This window comes from Echinops telfairi, unplaced genomic scaffold (genome assembly GCF_000313985.2).
Source record: "Echinops telfairi isolate 266 unplaced genomic scaffold, ASM31398v2 ScPeMD7_1;HRSCAF=3_0, whole genome shotgun sequence".
Classification (NCBI taxonomy): domain Eukaryota; kingdom Metazoa; phylum Chordata; class Mammalia; order Afrosoricida; family Tenrecidae; genus Echinops; species Echinops telfairi.
Window position 1 is genome coordinate 45,375,066 of NW_022103896.1, and position 21,380 is coordinate 45,396,445.

The window sequence follows — 21,380 nt, forward strand, 5'->3', positions numbered from 1 at the left end:
AAGAGATTATACCACAGGTTCAAGTAGAAAATGTTTAGGAAATGAGTATGAAAACATATGTACAAATGTGCTTTACACAATTGATGTATGTATGGACTGTTATAAGAGTTGTATGAGCCCCTAATAAAATGATTTTTTAAAAATAAACAACAACAAAAAAAGAAAGCTGTTTTATAAAAACAAACACAGCCTCAAATTGTTCAGGATGGCAAGTAGTTTACTGAACAAACTCAAAACACAAGGTTGACAGATTTGGGGGTAAGATGGCTGCAAAACGAGCTACTGCTGTAAGGCATTTCTGTTAGTGGTTTTCCCACGTCACAAGAATGCCTTCTAGTTGTTTGGACTCCACATCATTTGGAAGAATTTTCCTTGAAAGTTAACTGAATATGCAGAATTTTATAATATAGAAAATTAAAAAAAGAAGTGAATGTGTCCAGAAAGGGCAGCTTGAAGCAGCCGCCCCAAGTTTTTTCAGAATATGGTCTTAAAAATACCTTACTTTCTTAAAACATTCCTTATATATTTAGTAAAAATTTCTAAAGACACCAGCAATTGTATTGTTTTATTTGGGGGAATGCTGTATAAGACCACATCAGAAAGAATCTATGACTGTCATAATTCATGGTTGATTAAATTATCATGATGAGCTGACATATCTACTGGTTCAGGAGCCCTTGGCGGGTAGTGTGCGGGGCTGCTAGTCACCACGTCAGCAGTTCAAACCTGTCAGCTGCTCCAAGGGAGAGAGAGGCTTGTCCTGTCATGATTTACAGCCTTGGGAGCCCCGAGACACGGTTCGGCACTGTCCTGCAGAGTTGCTCTGAGTTAGCATTAACTCGATGGCTTTACTGGTTGAAGCTCAGAAGAAGAGTATGGACATCTTACCTTGGTTCACAAACAATTTATTGTGCTGAAGATTGAGGTTTAATACAGGCACAGCCCAGATATACTGTTGTTGGTTTTCATCAGTATATGCAAGGTACACATCATAAAATATTGGAGTGGGAAAGTCAGTTAGGAGCTTAGAGAGAAGAATCTCACACTGGAAAAATAAAGAGTCACAATTGAAAATTGGAGTTAATATTTATTATCTTTTTAAAAGTGTTTTAATTTTGTAAATAATTAAGCTATCTTAATTATACACATTTCTATGTACCTTCTGAAACATGAATACTGTAAGTATTCTTTTTAAGAGCCCCCCCCAAAAATAAACAGTAAAAAACTGCCTGCTTCGTGCCCTATGTGTGTTCATTCTCAACATGGAGTGTACATCAGTGAAAGGTTTCAAAGCTGTCCGTCAAGGTGAGGTCCACTTTCCTTCTCTTGATGTGCAATGCTATCTACGATGTGCCTCCCATGAAGAGAGGCAGGCTCATCTCCCTCTGCCCCCAGTCCACTCACACAAACCTACTTACGGTTCCTGAAACATGCTCTCTGTTCTCTATCTTGCTACCTGTGCAAATGTTGGTTCCTCTTCTTGACAGCCCCTCCCCCACTGTGCCGGTCTCATGACCAACTCATGCTGAGTCTACAAGTTCAAGTGTCGCTCACGCTGTGAAGCCTTTCTATCTTTCCGCAAGACCTGTGGATGGCCCTTCCTTGTACCAAGGTGACACCTGACAAATACTTTAATGACAGCACTCATCAATTTTAGGGCAATTATTTTTTGCACAGCTGCTTTTTGTATTATGTCATGAACTTCTTGAGAGACACCTGGGTACAATGAAAAAAACCATGATTTGAAGACCTAAGAGAAAAATGGCTGCATAATTTACTTGCTGTGGGACGCTGGGTAACTAACTTATCTTACTGCATACCCTCCTCTATCTGTGAAGTACAAATAATACACACCTCACATGACTATCCTGAAAGTCAACAGTGCTAACACTCTGACAGTTCACACTGCCATCGAGTCGATGCTGACTCAGTGCCCCCTGTGGATTATCAAGACGGTAACTGTTTATGGGAACAGAAAGCCCAGTCTTTCTCCTGAGGAGCTGCTGGTGATTTTGACCTACAGGCTATGCGGATCGCTGGATCGCAACCCAACGTGCAACTTTAACAAGCATCAATTCCTTTGAATTCTGGCAAACTGGCTGCCATTGAATCCATTCCAACTCACAGCTATCCTATAAGACAGAGTGGAATGCCCTCGTGTCTCCCTGGGGGTAATCTGACGGAAGCAGACTGGCATAGCATTCTCCTGCAGAGCAGCTGGTGGGTTCAAACCACAAACCTTTCACTTCAGCCAAGTGCTTAACTACTGCACCACCAGGCAGACTTTGAACATGGTTGGTATACAATCACATTTCCTTCTTCCCTTTTCAATAATGTAGAATTCATTTCTGATCACAAAGGTTCCAGGTAGGATATTAGAACTAAAAAAATCTAGAACCTCATCAATCTAAATATAACTATTGCTAAAAAAAAAACCCAGCCATTTTCTTTCATTTTGCTTTCGAAGGTGGCACTTTTCATTCTGCTTTTAAAACTTGAGTAAGTCGTTTTAAGTGGCATGGGTGTGTGTGCATAGCATTCTGTCATCTCTTCTATTTTAACATTTCCTTCAAAAATCAGTTGTATAAACTACTGAATTTCTTTCAAATGCTTAGTGGGTCAAAATATTCCTTCAAAAAGATAGCGTAATTTCAAAACAAGGTCCCAGTGGAAAGAAGGTTAGTGGAGAGAAAAGGATGAAGGTAGAAAAAGGAAGCATCTTTACTTGCTATGAGATGGGAGATAGAAGAGTAGCATTTTTCTTCATTACTGGAGAAAAAAAAAAGTTGTATTTCTACTTCACACCAAAATACTCAAAATTAGGCATTATTATTTTTTAATTGTTTTATTGGGGGCTTGTACAACTCTTATCACAATCCATCCATGCATCCATTGTGTCAAACACATTTGTGCATTTGTTGCCCTCATCATTCTCAAAACATTTGCTTTCTGCTTGAGCCCTTGGTATCAGCTCATTTTTCCCCCTCGCTTTCCCCTCCCCCCCTCAGGAACCCTTGATAATTTATAAATTATTATTATTTTGTCATATCTTACACTGTTCAACGTCTCCCTTCACCCACTTTTCTGTTGTCTGTCCCCAAGTAAGGTTACATGTAGATCCTTGTCATCGGTTCCCCCTTTCCACCCCATTCTCCCTTCACCCTCCCGGTATCACCACTCTCACCACTGGTCCTGAAGGGATCATCTGTCCTGGATTCCCTGTGTTTCCAGTTCCTATCTGTATCAGTGTACATCCTCTGGTCTAGCCACATTTGTAAGGTAGAATTGGGATAGTGAGAAGGGAGGAAGCATTTAGGAAGTAGAGCAAAGTTGTATGTTTCATCGTTGCTACACTGCACCCTGACTGGCTCGTCCCTTCCCCACGACCCTTCTGTAAGGGGATGTCCAGTTGCCTACAGATGGGGCTTGGGTCCCCAATCTGTACTCCCCCCCCCATTCACAATGATTTGATTTTTTGTTCTTTGATGAATTAGGCATTATTTTTAAGACCTACCATTCAAAAGCAAATAAACAGCTGATTTTGAAACTCTAGTACTACATTATACTGGGTGGCACACAGGCTGAGCACTGACTACTAGCCAAAAGGTAGGCAGTTCAAACCCACCCACAAGTGCATTGGAAGAGAAGCAATGTAATTGTCCTGAGAAAAGTCACTCACTGTCTTAAAAACCCAATGGAGCAGTTCTACTCTGCACACATGGGGTCACCATAGGCGAGAAATAGCAAAAAATAGCAAATAACTACATTAAGACGCTGGATAGCAAGTATATGCTTCATGTGATTAAGTTATGATGATCTCTGCTTAAGTTTGTTCTGCACCTAAGTAATAAAAATTATCCCATTAAAATATTTCCAATTGCAAACATTGAAAAATTTTGATTAGTTGATATTTTTTCCAAATAAAGTAAAAATACAGACTGTGTAGTATAGTTCACACTTACATTTTGTTGGTAGGTTGTTCCAAAAGAATAAGCAGCATTTAATCTTACATCTGTGTCTGGACAAAGCTGCAGCAAAAGAATACAACTGAAAATATCTTCCACAGGAATATAAAAATGTTTTCCTTGCATACAGGCAAGAGTTCTCAAACCCCAAAAGGGATATATGCTTTATATAATTCTTACTTAATGTAACAGAATGAAATGAATAGAGCATTTTTGTTAGTTACAATTTAAAGCAGTTTCAAAGAAATTCCAGTTTAAAGCACAAGAAACAAATCAACTGTAGCACGCAAATTGATGCTCTATTCAAGGAATCAACTACTGTATATACTCGTGTATAAGCTGAGTTTCTCAGCACATTAAAAAAAATACTTTTATTAGGGGCTCTTATCTCTCTTATCACCATCCATACATTCATCCAGTGCGTCAAGCACCGTTGCGCATATGCCGCCATCGTCATTTTCAAAGCATTCTCTTCCCACTTGAGCCCATGATATCAGCTCCCCATTTCTTCCCCCTTCCTCCCCCACCCTCCCTCACGAACCCTTGATAAGTTATAGATTATTATTTCTATGTCTTACATCATCCTCCTTCGGCCCTCACCCACTTTTCCGTTATTCGTCCCCCTGGAGGGAGTTATAGATTGATCGTTGTGATCGACCCCTACTTTCTCCTCCCACCCTCCCCTAATCCTCCTGGTATCTCTGCTCTCTCTGTTGGCCCTGAGGGGTTTATCTATCCTGGAATCCCTGTATTTTGGGCTCTTATCTGTAACAGTGTGCATGATCTGATCTAATCAGCTTTGTAAGGTAGAATTGAGGTCATGATAGTGGGGCGAAGGAAGCACCAAAGAACTAGAGGAAAGTTGTGTGTTTCATCAGTGCTGTACTGCACCCTGACTGGCTCATCTCTTCCCTGTGACCCTTCTGTGAGGGGATGTCCAACTGTCTACAGATGGGCATTGAGTCTCCACTCCATGGCCCCCAGACCCAGTCACCTTAGGTATGGTTTTGTTCTGGTTCTTAGATGCCTGACACCTGATCCCATTGATACCTCATGATCATACAGGCTGGTGTGCTGCTTCCATGTGGGCTTTGATGCTTCTGAGCTACATGGCCGCTTGTTTATCTTCAAGCCTTTAAGACCCCAGACACTGTATCTTTTGATAGCTGGGTTCAGCACATTTTTAATGCAGGTTTTTTGTGGTAAAATTAGGTGCCTCCACTGGAGATCCCTTTGCAGATGGGTCTCGTGGAGGAGATGAGCCAGTCAGGGTGAGATGTAACAACAATGAAAAATACAACTTTCCTCTAGTTCCCAAATGTTTCCTCCCTACTCCCACTATCATGACACGAATTCTACCTTGCAAGTCTGGCTAGACCAGAGGATGTACACTGGTATAGATAGGAACTGGAAATACAGGGAACCAAGGGTGGATGATCCCTACAGGACCAGTGGTGTGAGTGGCGATACAGGGAGGGTAGAGGGAGAGTAGGTAGAAAGAGGGAACTGATTACAAGGAACTATATGTGACCTCCTCCCTGGGGGACGGACAACAGAAAAGTGGGTGAAGGGAGACATTGGACAGGGCAAGATATGACAAAATAACAATTTATAAATTATCAAGGGCTCATGAGGGAGGGGAGAGTGGGGAGGGAGAGGAAAAATGAGGACCTAATGCCAGGGGCTTAAGTGGAGAGGAAATGTTTTGAGAATGATGCGGGCAATGAATGTACAAATGCACTTTACACAATTGATGTGTGTATGGATTGTGATAAGAGTTGTATGAGCCCCTAATAAAATGATTTGAAAAAAAAAGAAAAGAAAGACGTGAGGATAAACAATATTACATTGTGGGGATTCCAACCAATGAGATGAAATAGAATAGGTATGAATTGTTGAACGGAAAACTGATATGCTCTGTACACTTTCACCCAGTGCATAATAAAAGTTAAAAATAAATTGGAAAAAAAATTAGGTGCCTCAGCTGATAATCGGGTCAGCTTATACTCAAGTATATACGGTACTAGTTTTCTCTCTCTTTTTGCCTCAAAACAAGACTCATTACTTATTTTTCAGTGAGAATCATGCTTACCTGTAAAATACCTCCTTCTAAAGTTTGCCACTTGAGAAAATTTCCACTCACATCATAAGACATAGCAACAAAATTCAGTTTTGTATTCTGATTAAGAAAAACAAAAATAAAATAATGATCATTATTATTGTTGTTAAATGCCATCAAATTAGTTCCAACTTCCAGTGACCCTAAAAGCACCTAAATATTCTATTAGGAAATTTTCCTTGTTGACTCATCTTTTCTTTTGGCAGGGATCAAATATTAAATTCAAGTATCTTTATTTGGAAACCAAATGAATCTATTTCTATGATCAAACACGTGTAAGAGAACTGGTCTAGATTTCATACACACAAAAAAACAAACTATTTCAGTTTCTCTGCTATTGACAGAGAACCTCCTTTTGAACTTAACAAATGGTAGAGGAGGAAGTCAGGAGGAATAATCTTACTCCTTCAGTCTAGAGCAGTGGTTCTCAACCTTCCTAATGCCGTGAAACTTTAATACAGTTCCTCATGTTGTGGTGACCCCCACCATAAAATTACTTTCATTGCTACTTCATAACTGCAATTTTGATATTGTTATGAATCATGATGTAAATATATGATATGCAAGATGTATTTTCATTGCTACAAATTGAACATAATTAAAGCATTGTGTTAATCAGAAAAACAATTTTTTTTGTTTTTGTAATTATATATTGTGAGATATTTATTTTGTAATTATATATTGTGAGATATTTATTTCTAATTACAAATAAATGAAATTTTGTCGTGAAGAATGGTGTAGCCTGGGTACTCGTATGTGGGCATATCTGCATGTGGGTGGACCCACCTGGAGAAGGATAAAAGAGCGGTGTCACAGTTCCTAAGACCATCGAAAATATGTGTTTTCCGATGGTTGTAGGCGACCCCTATAAAAGGGTAATTCTACCCCCAAAGGGGTCTCCACCCACGGGTTGAGGACGGCTGGTGTAGAGGGTGGAAAAGCTGCAAGTGAGTGTTGAACCTATGAACTGCTGAGATCCGTTAAGGACCTCCAATCCTCTTGGAAGGCACTTAAACATGTGGAGATTCAGAAGCATAGATTGCTTGGCACACGGTAACGAAAGGCTAACATTTGGCAGCCTCGTGAGCACTACTTTCTTTTGTGATTGCATAATTATGTACCCAAGCAAGACAAATAAACTCTACAATGTTCAGATCCTTTAAGCAGCAGATTATTTACATTTAGGTTAACAGGCAATAATCTAAAGAACTAAGAATTACACCAAGAAGTTTTCTTACTATTTAAAAAAAAATTATTAATCAAGTGTCGTTTTTTCTTTAATAATAGAGTGACATTTACCTGGTCTTGCCCTTTAAAACTGAAATTTGTAGGAAGTGGAGTAGTGCTGAGGACTTGCGGTGCTAATCCTGGCTGGTCTCCATAGAACAGCCATGGCAGATTCTGTTTCCTGGAAACAAGTATCACTGCTTTAACGATACCACGAGGAAGCAGTACTTCTCATCGTGAAAGTAACATTTGGACTGAATTCAGCCAAAATATTTCACCAATCAAAATGCCCTTACCAAAATGAAACCGAATGAACAGTCCTTAATCCAGCAGTGTTTTCAAAGACAAACTGAAACAGTCGACAAGCATCAAAAGTGGCAGCATCGTAAGAATTCATGTTCATCACACACATGTTTCCTAGAGCTTGACAAGATGTTAGGTTGGCATACACCTGTAAGAGAACAATGGCAAATGAGAGTAACATAGGCCTTACGAGACTAAGGAAGTGGATATGAAACACTTGAAAGCTTTCATTTGACTTATTATACAATATACAATTATTACACATTATACAATACCGCTCCTCACTCCCTGGCATCAGTGACTATGTGGTTATAAGAAAATAGGCATTCAGTTAAAATGGAGGATGACCACCTTAGGTCACAAAATGGAGAATGTCCGTATCATTAATAGCTGCCAAAATCGCTGAGACCCATGACCCAGCAAAGTCAACACACAGCCTTCACCACTACGGCCAATATTATTCTCACCTTACACCTCAGCAGTCATTACTGCCACACTATAGCTGTTAATGTGCAAAATACTGAGAGAGATTTTTTTCACTTTTCACAAATGTGAAAGGTCAGATCATGAGATAGTCAAAGTAAATGTGAAGCAGATGCAATTATTTTTCATAAATTCTTTTGCCTTTCTACATTTTCTTCTACTTTAACTGAGAAAAAAAAACTTTTTACATGGCAGTGGAATAATGTGCAAAAATTTTAATGTAAATTTCATGGTAAAATCTAAAGCCAAGCTAGTGAAAGAACTAAGTAAAAACAAGACATTAAAAAACACACAAACAAAATAGAATGTTTATATTTGAAAGAAAGAATTGATTTGTACATTAGATTCTATATTATATATCTACTCCGTTTTGTTTAATTGGTTACATGAACAACAAAGTAAGACCCTTTGTTGATTTTGCCCCTCACACTTTTCCTTTCTCAGATTTCCCTATCTCAAGAAACGACAACTCTAAAATTTCCAACTATTTACATCAAAATAACATAGGCAATATCTTCTTTCTCTCCCTCACTGTAATCAAATCATCAGCAAATCTCATCAGGTCAATTTTTAAGGAATATCCAAAAGCTAAACACTTTTCCTTTCCCCTGGTACCAAACTGGTCTAAGCTGCTCCTACTTCACGTTTGGGACTGTTGTAATACCCTACCAGCTAGTTCCCTTGCTTCTGTCCCCGACTTAATCTCTACTCTCCACGTACAGGGATCCTTTCAAAACCAATGTAAACAATGGTCCCCTCAGCCCTCTACCTCTCTGACCACATCTCTTATCCTCTTTCCCGCAAATTGGCTCCAGCCACTGTAGTCTCCTCCAGAAAGGATCCTCAAACTCACTGCCACTGAGCTTACTGACTCACAGTGGCGTGGCCCTGTGGCACAGAGCACAACTGAGCCTGTGGGTTTCCGAGACTGAATCTGTGTGGGAGCAGAAAGCTTCCTCTTCCTCCCTAGGAGAAGCTGGCAATTTCAAACTGCTGACTTTGCAGCCTAAGGTGCCACCCAAAACACCACGGTGACTCCTAGCTCTTCCTTAATCATGAACAATGCAGCAAACGCCTGAAACCTCTGGTCTTGCTGTGTGTGATGCCATATGCTTCCTCTAAATATAGACATGGCTCTTTCTCACCCTTTCAGAGAGGCTGTTCCTGATCCCAAACCAACCAATCCCACTGCCATCAATGTGGTTCTGGCTCCGAGTGACCCTGTAAGACTGAATAGAAGAACTGCCACCACAGGATTTTCTAGGCTGTAAATCTTTATGAAGGCTGACCGCCACATACTTCTCTCTTGGATTGGTTGCTGGTCAAACTGTTGACCTATGGTTAGCAGCGGGGTGCTAGTACCATACGTTACCAAAGCTGCCTGTTCCTGACCATCTTATTTAAAACCGCACCCTCCCATTCTCTAAGCTCCTGATTTACTATCTTCATAGCATTTAGCACTACCTGATAATTACTTAGAATAATTCCACGAGGGATTTTGTTCTTTTCTGAAATACAAAACCTGATTTGAGAACAAAGCTTGGCATACAGTAGGTATTCAATCAACACATATTAAGTAATTATATGACTCAGTTTCCACTGACAATTCTAGTGGCAATAAACTTGCATATATCCAATGTGTGTATAATGAATAAAATTTTTATAGTTTCTTTCAACTCACTTATAAAATTTATTATTCTTAAAGAGTATAAGGAGACTCTTATTTAGTTAGAAAGAAAACTTTTATAATTTGGGGGAAATGGTACCACTATCCTTCAAAATGAAATAAAATATTGTAAAAATGTTAACCTTACCCAACAAGCAGCTGCTGATGACTGCAAGTTCTTTGCAAACCAGTCTGAAGCTAACGGCATGCCCTATCAACAAAAAGATGTCTCAGTTTTAGATTAACATGTTAATTCCTTAACTCCACAGTTTGAGAGCTATTAATATAATATTGGTGAACGGGTTAAGACTAAAGTGATTCTTTAAGAAAAACCCTCTAGTGGAGACCAAATGGCCAAAAATTACTCTGCAGGAAAGATGAGAAAGGGGCAGGGAAAGTAAAGGTCTGGGGATGGTACAAGCAGAACAGAGTGAGCGAGAATAAGAACAGCTTCTGACACACAGGATAACTCCTGCAGACTCGTTCAAGGGCAACCGAATTTGCTGTGCAAACTCCCACCTTAAACACAGTAGTACATTAATTTTAAAAATAATGTTCTTTTCTCAATGTTAGTAGAAAAAAATAACTGGGAGAATTCATTCTCACCTGTATCAGTTACTGTATTACAAACAAAAGCAACAAAAATAAGGTGAGGGTTTAGGGCTCACCAAGTTAATCAAGGGTGATTTCTTCTTGAGATCATTCACTTCATTACATCTACACAGACACCATTTTCAAATAAGGTCACACTCTAAGGTGCTAGGAGTTAACTTGTTTTTAAACATTTTATTAGGGGCTCATACAACTGTTATCGCAATCCATACACACATCAATTGTGTAAAGCGCATTTGTACATCATTCTCAAAACATTTTCTCTCCACTTAAACCCCCGACATTAGGTCCTCATTTTTAGGAGTTAACTTTTACAAGCTTCCTGTTAATTTTTCTACTAACATTGAGAAAATAATACAAGAGGGGAAGAAGATAAGAGAGAGAGAAATAAAGGTCATGTGGAGATAGAGGTGGACCCACAGCCACAAGACAAGGAACCCTGGAAGCCACTGGAAGGTGGAAAGGACAAGAAAGGATTCTCCCCTGGGCCCTTCAGAGGAAACATGGGTCTCCTGCCAACACCCTGATTCAGACTTGTAGCCACAGGAACGGTGAGAGATTACGTTTCTGCTGTTTTATAGTGATCTGTTATGGCAGCGACAGGAAACTAGTATACATTTCAATTCATTGACTTCATTTTACAAGTTACACTGTCATTTCTAGCACTGGATGTCCAAGCTCTAATTCTAAAAGATCTCAAATGTCCCCCTATATAAAGTAAGGAACAAGACAAGATATTAGCAGCCCTCGTTTCTCCAATGTTTACCAGGCACAGGCACTGTGGAGTAGACAGAATGGTTGTTATGTTTAACCTATAAAAATTAAACTGACATTTAGAAATGTTATATATCTTTCACAAAGTCCAAATATATAAAACTAGTAACGGGCACATCTAGGATTTCAAACCTAGAATATGTGTTGCTTTGTTTTTTTAATGTCGCATACAATTTAATCATTCAATCATATTAAGAGTTTTGCCATTGTCACCACAATCAAATTCAGAACATTTTCTTCTCATACTCGTCATTAGCGCTCCCTTTCCCCCCATCCTTTCCTGCTAAGCCCTAGGTAATTATTAATCCAGTTACTGTCTCTACAGATTTCCCTGTCCTAGATTTCATATACAGAAAATCAGACAAAACAAAAATTAGAAACAAGCAAACAGAAAACACAGACACACTTCAATGGAAAAGGTGAAAATATTAAAAACTGAAACAATTTTTAAATGGGCTAAAGGGAAAGATCAAAGGATTAGGTGTTAAATTTTAACCTAACTACATCTGTCATAATTGACTTTATAATACTGACAGCAAGGCTATTCGCATCCCTGAACTATGGTCAGAGGGGACTCACTGGTGACTTAATCTCTGTGGGGACCCTGCAAATGGATTTTGGGTTTCCCTGTCATACAGCCTTCTGAAAACTGGGTGCTAACAATTTTAGCTCTGGGGCCATTCTCTCCATTGGGAATGGATTTAAATTTCATTATTTATAATCCATGGACCATACATAGTGGTGTGCTTCTTCCACGTGGCCTTAGCTGACTCCTCACTTAGAAGGCTGCTTGTTTAAAGACAAGCCTTTAAGATCCCAGACAGTATTCTTGGGGTGGGGTGGGGGGGGGACACATCTGATTTCCTCACCACACTTTGCTACAGCACCGTTGTCTTAAGTGATGTCTTCATGAGGGCAAGCAGAGAATAGGGCTAATTGTTCTTAGCTTGGGGTAAGGATTAAGTGCCAGCCCCAAATTCATTCATGTAACTATGGTTTATCTATGTCTCTGGTTCACTTGAGAGATACCATTATCATGTTATGACAGAGGGCATTATAAACCATCCCCCTGGGGCTCTATGCTGCTCTTATCTACTTCATACTACATCCTTTCAGGACTTTCCGGCTTTCAACATTCTGATTCACTGCCAAAGGAACAGGCAAAGGTACAGAAAAGAACATTGTACTTATAAATGATAATGCTGGTAGCCTGATGTTTTCTAGATTGGTCATTTATGTTTTCAAGTGATTTACCCATAAACACTCATTTTAATTTCAAAGTAATAACAAAAGGAAGAATAAAAGGAAGATCTTTATTGAACAAAAACATGGAAATATACTCACAAGCTCTCCATAACGTGCAGTTGAAATTATGCGTGGAGGAAAACTCCCTGTGCTGCTAAAACATAATCCCCCTGTCTTTATAAATAAATAAGAAAAAAAAATCAAGTTTATGGAAAGGCATAAGCACTTTAATTAAAAAATATATACTATATCAACTAAATTAGTCTTACTAAAATGTTAGGTTGCGAACATGCACAAGACCGGCTGATATTAACAAACGTTGGCTCGCATCGAACACACCTGTTCAATAAAACAAAAATAATGTTTCAAAATTTAATTATATAAATGAATCATGAATTTGTTTTCCTAAATGCTGGATTAGATTAATTCAGCTAAATAAATAAATTAAGCAAACAAAAGGTTAACACTGATTTGAATAGCTTCACATCTCTTTTTATGCGATGAGATCAGGGATCAGTAGGTATATTTAACCAGTAATAGTATTATTTTGTAATGGAGCCCTGGTGGCATAGGAGCTAAGCGCTTGGTTGCTAACAAAAGGTTGCCGTGAAACCACCAGCTGCTCTGTGGGAGAAAGATGTGGCCGACTGCTTCTGTACAGATTACAGCCTAGGAAACCCTATGAAGCAGTCCCACACGGTCCAATCATAGCGAGTATCACTGAGTCAGAGTCAACACAGAATCAATTCAATGGCAATGGGCTTTTATACACTTTTGTAACCACATGGAAAGCACATTAGTACTATTTAAAAATTAATATGATTAAGTTGCTCAATTAGCAAAATAGCCCAGTAAGCTCATAAAAATTAAAACCAATCCATTTTTATGACTAATTAATATCAAATATACCTTCTTTATCTGCCCCAAGCAAAAATAAAATCACACAAGTGGAAAGATACACCTCTATCCCTTCACAAAACCTATCCTATCATTAATAAAGTCTACTATTGATGTTTTATTATTCTAGGATAATAAAAATAAATGAGATACAGAGAGGGCATTGAACATCAATAAGTTCGTATTGGTATTCATTCCTTGCAAGATAGAGCTGCAGATAGAAGGCCCAGGCAGGCACAGAACTCACAAACTACACTTGAGAAGCTTTAAAGGGACAATTGTGAGGATCCAGTGCAGTCTTCCACCCAGGTTAACTTGAGAGAAAAGATAAACCAACCCAGGCAATGACAGAGAAGAGGGCTATAAATCAGAGTAAGGGGTCACTAGTCACAAAAGAGGATGCGTCTTAGAGTTGCTAAGAGAATGAAATGAATTCATGCATAAAAGTACTAAACAATGAGCCTGGCACATCTCCTATGTTTCAAAATTTACCGAGTCCCTGGGGGGCACAAACGGTTATTGTGCTTGTCTGTTGGTCAAAAAGTTGGCATTTCAAGTTTACCCAGCGGTACCTCAGAAAGAAAAGAAGAAAAACAGCAACCCATTTCCAAAAGAAAAGGGAAATAAGAATCTGCCACTGACAATGACACACAAGTAAGTCAACCTCAGCACCAAGGAATTGTTAATGGTCATGTAACATTATAAGACATAAAAGCTTTATACCACATCTACCATATAGAAAGTATGCTCTATAAAATTTAGAATTATATACTATGATATTTTATAGATTATATAAAAATTCTATAATAACCAAAAAGTCACATTTATTGAGCACTAAGCCAAGAACTTCCTGAGGAGTCAATGACAGCCTCTGGCCCACAGCCACTGTGTTGACTCCAACTCACGGGAACGTACAGGCCGAGAAGAACGACCCTGCGGGGTTCTAGGCTGTCCTCTAGGACAAGCAGACTGCCACCGCTTTCCCCCACAGAGCAGCTGGTGAGTTTGAACCTCTGCACTCTCAGGGCTCCTGAGATAGTATTACATTCCCATGATAAACAAGAGGAGATGATGACTCACTGCCTATCCAAGGCCAAATAATAAATAAGCAACTAAATCAAATTTGAACTCTATCTTATGATATGGGCCACAGTTTCCTTATCTGTCAATAGGCAATACTTTATGAAAATAGTAAAGATGCTACATAACTATCAGGGAATACTACCGAATAGCTCTCACCACACTACTTACCTGTTTCCCAGAGCATTTGCTATCGTAAAAGAGTTTTCATTCCCATCACAAAGTGTACAAGTTGCTTGAGACGACAATGTTCCATTAATATCTCTTTCCACTAAATAATTTAGGAACAAAAATCAAGATGTATTGAATGGTCATCATATGAACACCTACATACGTACTCAGCAAATGGCTCATAAAACTGTTTGCTAGTATCTTCTACATAATTCTCAAAACACTTAACTTGCATAAGAAGTATGTCAACAGCTCAAGACAAACTGTAGGAATGTAAAGCCTGTTCCATTGAATCCTTTCAATTCACTTTTAATAACCACAAAGAAATAATCAGAAATCTCCAATAAATAGAAGGAAAAATAATTGCTTCATGCCAAAAAAACACAAGTTAATATATAAGATATCATTTCTTGCACGGTCAATTTAAAAACTAATAATAAAAGTCTGATCATGCCAGGAAGCAAATATTTTAAACTGCTGGTAAGTTTTGCTCTGCAACTTGGGAGGGCTCTTAAGTGCTTATGGGAAACTTTTAAATTCATATAACCTATTAACATAAATGTTCATTTGTAGTTGCAGAAGTACTTGCACATTTGTACCAAAGACTATGCATTGAAGCATTGTTTCTTCGAAAACCACCTGAATATTTTAAATAGCAAAATAACACTGTGTCCATGATATAGAAAATTCTCTCTTTTTTTAGGATTAAAGAGTCCTAGTGACAGAGTGGCTTCAGTGCCTAGATGCAAAGGTAAAGGTCCTGGCGCACACCCACCACCGGCTCTAGGGGAGAAAGATGTAGCCGTCTGCTTCCACAGAGATTTTGAGCCTTGGACACCTGATGGGTGGTTCTACCCTGTCCTACAGGCTATGTACAAGACTCACCTCAATGGTAAGGCGTAGGTTTGTGTGTTGGTTTGGGTTTTAGATGAAACAGAATGAAGTGGTGTTAAACATAACAGTATACTATTTGTTACCTGGAAAACAAGTCAAGCTACAAGAGCATTCATTTCATGTTTAAATTGTTTTTCTTTGTGAACTTTATAAATGTATTGTATGCATTTTTAAAAATCAGTTTTTCATCTTGTTCTTAAAGTAAAACAAGGCTGCTAACTGAAAGACCAGCGGTCTGAACCCACTAGCAGCTCGGGCGTCAGAAAAGCTCTGACTACCTGCTTTTATAAAGATTACAATGTAGGAAGCCATATGGGGCAATTCTGCTGTCCGTATGGTCACTCAGTGTGTGTTGGAACCTGACTTGATAGCCCCCCAACAACTAATTTATAGACTGATACTGGGAGGGCTGAGGGCAGTGGTGTGCTCAGTGGTAGAATTTTTGCCTTCCATGAAGGAGACCCGGCTTGATTTCTGACCAAAAAGCCAAAAGCCAGCCAAAGGCCATCACCCCATGGGCTGCAATCATAGGAAGAGTGCAGGGCCAGGCAGCATTCATCTCTCCATACCTGGGTTCATCGTGAGTCTGGGTAGGCTCAAAGGTAGTTGACACCACTGGGAAAGCAGACACTTTTACGCCGTTTAATCTTTCCAACCAAGGCTGCAGAATGTACTTTCATTCACGAAGGCCTATCATTGTGTCCCTCGGTAGCATTAATTTATCTCTCACATTTCTACAGCTTATGAAGCCCAATTTTTATTATTGCTGCTACTGGGGATAACTTCTTTTCTCCCATCACATTTTCTAAAATGTTGCTGTTTGAAGACTGGAAGACTACTTTCTTAAAAACATAAATTTTATATCTAGGAATCATTATTCCTTGTAATTTTTAGTGATTGCCATGTATTTTCTAAATATAAAATGAAAGCACTTGCAAATAATGTTTTCATCTCTTCCTTTCCAATGACTCTATCACTTACTTCTTGCTCTGACTTTCATAGGATTCTGACATTTAATAGAAATGCTCACCCCTTTAACATGAGGCACCATGTTGATTTTTGAGTCTAAACATGTTTTATCATGTTAACATGGTGAGGACATATTCATCTATTCCTCTATTGTTAAAAAACTATGTTTTTAGTCAGTAGCGTTTTTTATTCTCTTCCCTATGTCTCCTGATACTTTAAACATCATTCAGTTTTGGTCAACAATAATCACCAAACAGCTTCAACAAATGTCCTTATAAAAACACACAAAAATGAAAATCCATCACTAATATATAATAAACCACTTCTTACCTAAAATATGGCCAGTGGGGCATTGGCATTTTCCTTCTGCAGTTAAACCATGAGGGCAAGATATACAGTTCCAACCGTCTTCAGTAACACCTTTCTAAATTAATTAAGAAAAAAATTCTCTTCTTAGTGAACTTTAACTCTAATTTGATAATGTAACTTCACAAAACCACAGACTATGAAATTTAGGGTACATACAAATAAATCATATATAAGCGAGGGACGTAAATACTCCCTGGACAGTTAATCTGTGCTTAGATTTTAAATTAAGCTGGATAGTGCAACTTTTAAAAGACTATTTTTGGGTTACAGATCCTTCTTCATGATTTTCCATTCAAATAAATCTTTACTTTTGTACTTTCATGATTTTCTGTTTAAGATGATAAAATGCATTATTCAAAAAGATTTAATTTAAAAAATTCAATTAACAATTAGCCAGTTAATAGTTGTCTCTATTATGACTATTGTCATTTTTAAAAATTCAAAAAATTAGCTTTCACACATTAGTTTTTGGTTCAAAATGGGTGAAATTTATGACATTTATCTACAACGTTAAAAATTAAAATAGGCCGGGAACCCAAGAGGAAAGCGAATTTTGGGAATGATGAGGGCAACAAATGTATAGGTGTGCTTTACACAATTGATCTATGTATTGTGATGAATTGTATGAGCCCCAATAAAATGATTTTTTAAAAATTAAAATAGGAGACTATGTCCTTTCCTCCTCTGACATTTTAGAGTAATAAAATTCTCTGATAAAATATAGCAATATTTGAAATTGAACCTACTAAGAAAAGCCTGAAACATAATAAATATATTACAAGCATAGGGATAGCCTTAAAAAAAGATTTTGGTTACAAAAACAAGGAAAGATCAAGAAATGTTTCTGTATTTTACAGTATGTTTTAGATAGAATTATCTAAAAACAATGATAGCACAGTGTCACTGAAAAAATAAACCTGGTTTGGTTCCATTTCACATTAACCCTGAAAGCTCACTGCCATGGGGTAAACTCTGACTCACAGCGACTCTATGGGACAGAGCACAACCGCCCCTGTGGGTTTTCGAGACTAAATCTTTACAGGAGTAGAATGCTTCATCTTTCTCCGGTGAAGCAGCTAGTGGGTTTGAACTGCTGATCTTGTGGACAGCACCTCAATGCACTTACCTACTATGCCATCAACAACAACTACATTTCATTAGCAGCTTTTTATCACAACTAGGATCAAATTTTCCAAAATGAAATAAAAATTATAGTAGTAATTATATATTAGGACAACTAATAACTTTATTCAATGTTTGCTTATACAGTGAGGAAAAAAAACCCAACAACATTCCTATGAAACCCAGAATTGGTACACACAAGTTTCTATTTCCCTAATTATTAGGGAATATATTTTTATTAATTGGGCATTATTAAATATAGTAACCTTTGATTTACTAATTTTCCAAGAATACAACAGAATACTAACCAACAGCAATAAAATTAAACTACTGATGCAATCGGTACTTGTCACATGTTGCTAACATCAATTATGATGGGAAATTAATAATCAGTAGGTATAAGACATTACACTTATTCTGTACCAACCAAAAGTCAGTCTCCAACCAAAATGCTGACACAATGAAACTCTGTATAAAGACATTTACTTCTTTTTTTTAACAGTAAAGTGATTTAAAAATTAATATTCCATACCATGTTTTCTGGGCACTTTTTACAGTTAATGGTGGCTCCTCCATTATTAGAGATCATCTGAAATCCTGGTAAGCACACACATGAAGTTCCTAAAAGAAAAAGAGCCAATTGTGCCTTTGGTAAATAAAACTCCATGATAGGGAATTTTTAAAAATTTCTTAAAATCTTGAGAAGCAGTACAGTGGCTAAGGGCAAGACTCTGGAGCAACAATGCCATGGTACAAATCCAGGAATAGCCTCCGTAGGTTCCAATCTTGGTTCTGCTACTTAGTGAGTCACTGAAGGTCTCAGCTAGGAGAAAGAAGATGCTTCCTACTCCCATAAAGTTATACTTATTTAAAAAAAAAAGAGTTACAAACTTGGAAACCCACAAGGGAAGCTCTACTCTGTCCTGTAGGGTCACTAGGAGTCACAACTGACTCGATGGCGGTCAGTGACTAATTTCTCAGTGGACCAGGTTCTTCTTCGGTGAAGTGAAGATAATAACTACCTACTGCACAAAGTTAGTACCAATGTATGGGACACACAGGAGATACACTCTATTATTGACTGTTATCCAACTTCTTGCATTTAGGGTAATAAAAATCTACTATCCGATCATTCTGTGCATTAACGATATATGAAGTATCTTTATAAAATTTTTAGAAAAGAATGTATTAAAAGATTACTGGAATCAACATCTTGGATCACATCTCAGTGATGATGCAGCTTTGCTGTTCATGTGTTTCTTATCACCTAAGTCTCAAACAATGAAGGGTTTATGACCAGCGTTTGGCCCATGATAAGAGGAAAACAGCAGACATATAGGAGGCGTTTACCATCTGCCTTAAAAATTACAATACGCATGTCTGTGGGAAACAGTAAAGTTATTCCCCATGTCATCCCCCCATAATATATGCCAAACCTAAGGCACTGAACTATACACTCGGAGGTCAACTGCTTAAAGGTTATCTACCTGAAGGTTATCAGCCATCTAGAGCAATCAGACCCTATAGTCTGTCCCACCCTAAGTAGGGTCCACTCCCTTCTGGTAAGGATAATGGATGGTTCTCCTGGAAAGCCCATAGACCACTCAGGGAGGACCAAGTTAAGCTGCCCTGTTACGTGTATGCCTTCCTGTCACATGTATACCCCTAGTGCCTCCCCTTCCTATTGCGTGTATACCCCTAGCTCGTGCCCCTCCTGTTACGCTTATGTCTACTGTACAACCCCTTCCTGTTACATATGTGGTTACCTGTAATTAGGAGGGCTTGCACGCCGCCTGAGTGTATGTAATCCTTGGCTGGCTGTCCGGGAGGTGAGCAATTGAATGCTTTATCTTGTCTGATGTCTCTTTAATTTTACCCTTCAATTACACAAACACCCCTTGGATCCATTTGATTGTGGAGGCTGGTACTCCACACGTTATTCTGATTAATACACAGATTTACTATGAATATACAGACTTACCTAGGAGACGGCAAAGATTCTAAGATATGAGTAGTAGTATAGACGTTTCTTGTGGTAGAGGTGTAGGACCAACAAATTTAAAATAAACCTTGTTTTCCTTTCAGTATAAAAAAATAAAGACAATGGAATTTGTCCACAAAGTTTTTGAAGGCTCTTCATACATCTGGCAGTAACAAACACCGAGGGATGAGGTGACAGTATGGCTGGCTACAATGGTTAAGGTAATGTGTCAACTTGGCTGGGTCATAGTTCTTAGTGGTTTCACAGCAATGTACTAATGTAATCTGCCAGTAATATAAAGATAAGTCATTCTCTGTCAACTGATGTGATCACCCTTCATTTTGGCATAATGAGCTGGTCTTTGGAACCTAATCATGTCAGTAAGTTAAGAAGTGAATGTATTGTGCTGGCAACCATCTTAAGTACAAGTATAACTAAACTATTAAGCTACTGAACTATTATTAAACTATTGATGAACTGCTCTGTAGCCTTGGTGTCAGGTGTAGTAGGTTATGCACTGGGCTGCTAATAGCAAATCAGCAGTTCAAAACCAGCAGCCATTTCAAAGGAGAAAGATGAAGCTTATTACTCTGGTAAAGAGTTTATAGTTTTAGAAATTCATACAGGCAACTCTACTCTGTCCTATAGGGTTGCTATGAGTCAAAACTGACTCTATGGCAGTGACTCTGGTTTTTTGTGTGTGTGTTTTATGAAATTCAATGGAGCTCTGGTGGCATGGTGGATTCCTCATCGGGCTACAAACTGCAAAGTCAGCAGTTCAAACCCACCAGGCACTCCTTGGAGAAAGATGAGGCTTTCGGTTCCTGTAAATATTTATAGCCTCAAAAACCCTATACAGGGTCACTATTGAGTAGAAATGGACGCAATGGCAGTGTTTGGTTTTTGGTTTGGTATGTTCTTCAAGCATATTCACTTAAGAATATTTGAGGGCATCATGAAGTTCATGAAAAAATTCCCTATCTTTTAATTCCATATTCCCACATACACAAACATTTCCCCTCAAACACATGTTTCAATGAATTCAAATTTGGTTTGTCAAAATAGAACGCAATTTTTTGGAAAGTTACCGTGATTCTAAACAGCCATCCTTTCCTCGGTTTGGCTATGTCGCAAGCAGTGTAAGATCATCATTATTCACCATGCTGATTAGATAAGTGGAGCAGAATCTCTACGTAAGTTGTAAGTAGAAGCAGCACCGATAGGGGTCTATATGATGTCTGAATTTACAGTGATAAACTTTACACTTAGGAAATGCTGAAGAAAAGAATTTAAAGATGAGCTCGCCAAAAGTACCGAATCTAAAAAAAAAAGAAATACTGAAATGCTCTCTCATTCATACTGCATTGCCTGAGCTGCTGACCGATCCTGTTTTTTTTGTTTTTTGGTTTTTTTTAACATTTTATTAGGGGCTCATACAACTGTTATCCCAATCCATACACACATCAATTGTGTAAAGCGCATTTGTACATCATTTCTCAAAAC

At 38.3% G+C, this 21,380-nt stretch overlaps 1 protein-coding gene across 1 annotated transcript in view; it reads right to left on the reverse strand.

Annotated features, from left to right (window-relative positions):
• The window catches only part of TMEM67 (transmembrane protein 67), a gene marked incomplete at its 5' end in the record, with an annotated part of 57,304 nt that overhangs the window by 34,811 nt on the left and 1,113 nt on the right, over window positions 1–21,380 (reverse strand). Inside the window, 11 exons of the mRNA XM_004697716.4 lie at window positions 889–1,045; window positions 3,963–4,028; window positions 6,058–6,144; window positions 7,384–7,492; window positions 7,608–7,762; window positions 9,912–9,974; window positions 12,494–12,568; window positions 12,664–12,733; window positions 14,543–14,642; window positions 16,736–16,829; window positions 18,429–18,517. Coding sequence (XP_004697773.3) covers window positions 889–1,045; window positions 3,963–4,028; window positions 6,058–6,144; window positions 7,384–7,492; window positions 7,608–7,762; window positions 9,912–9,974; window positions 12,494–12,568; window positions 12,664–12,733; window positions 14,543–14,642; window positions 16,736–16,829; window positions 18,429–18,517 — 1,065 coding nt within the window. The remainder of the gene's footprint in view (window positions 1–888; window positions 1,046–3,962; window positions 4,029–6,057; window positions 6,145–7,383; window positions 7,493–7,607; window positions 7,763–9,911; window positions 9,975–12,493; window positions 12,569–12,663; window positions 12,734–14,542; window positions 14,643–16,735; window positions 16,830–18,428; window positions 18,518–21,380) is intronic.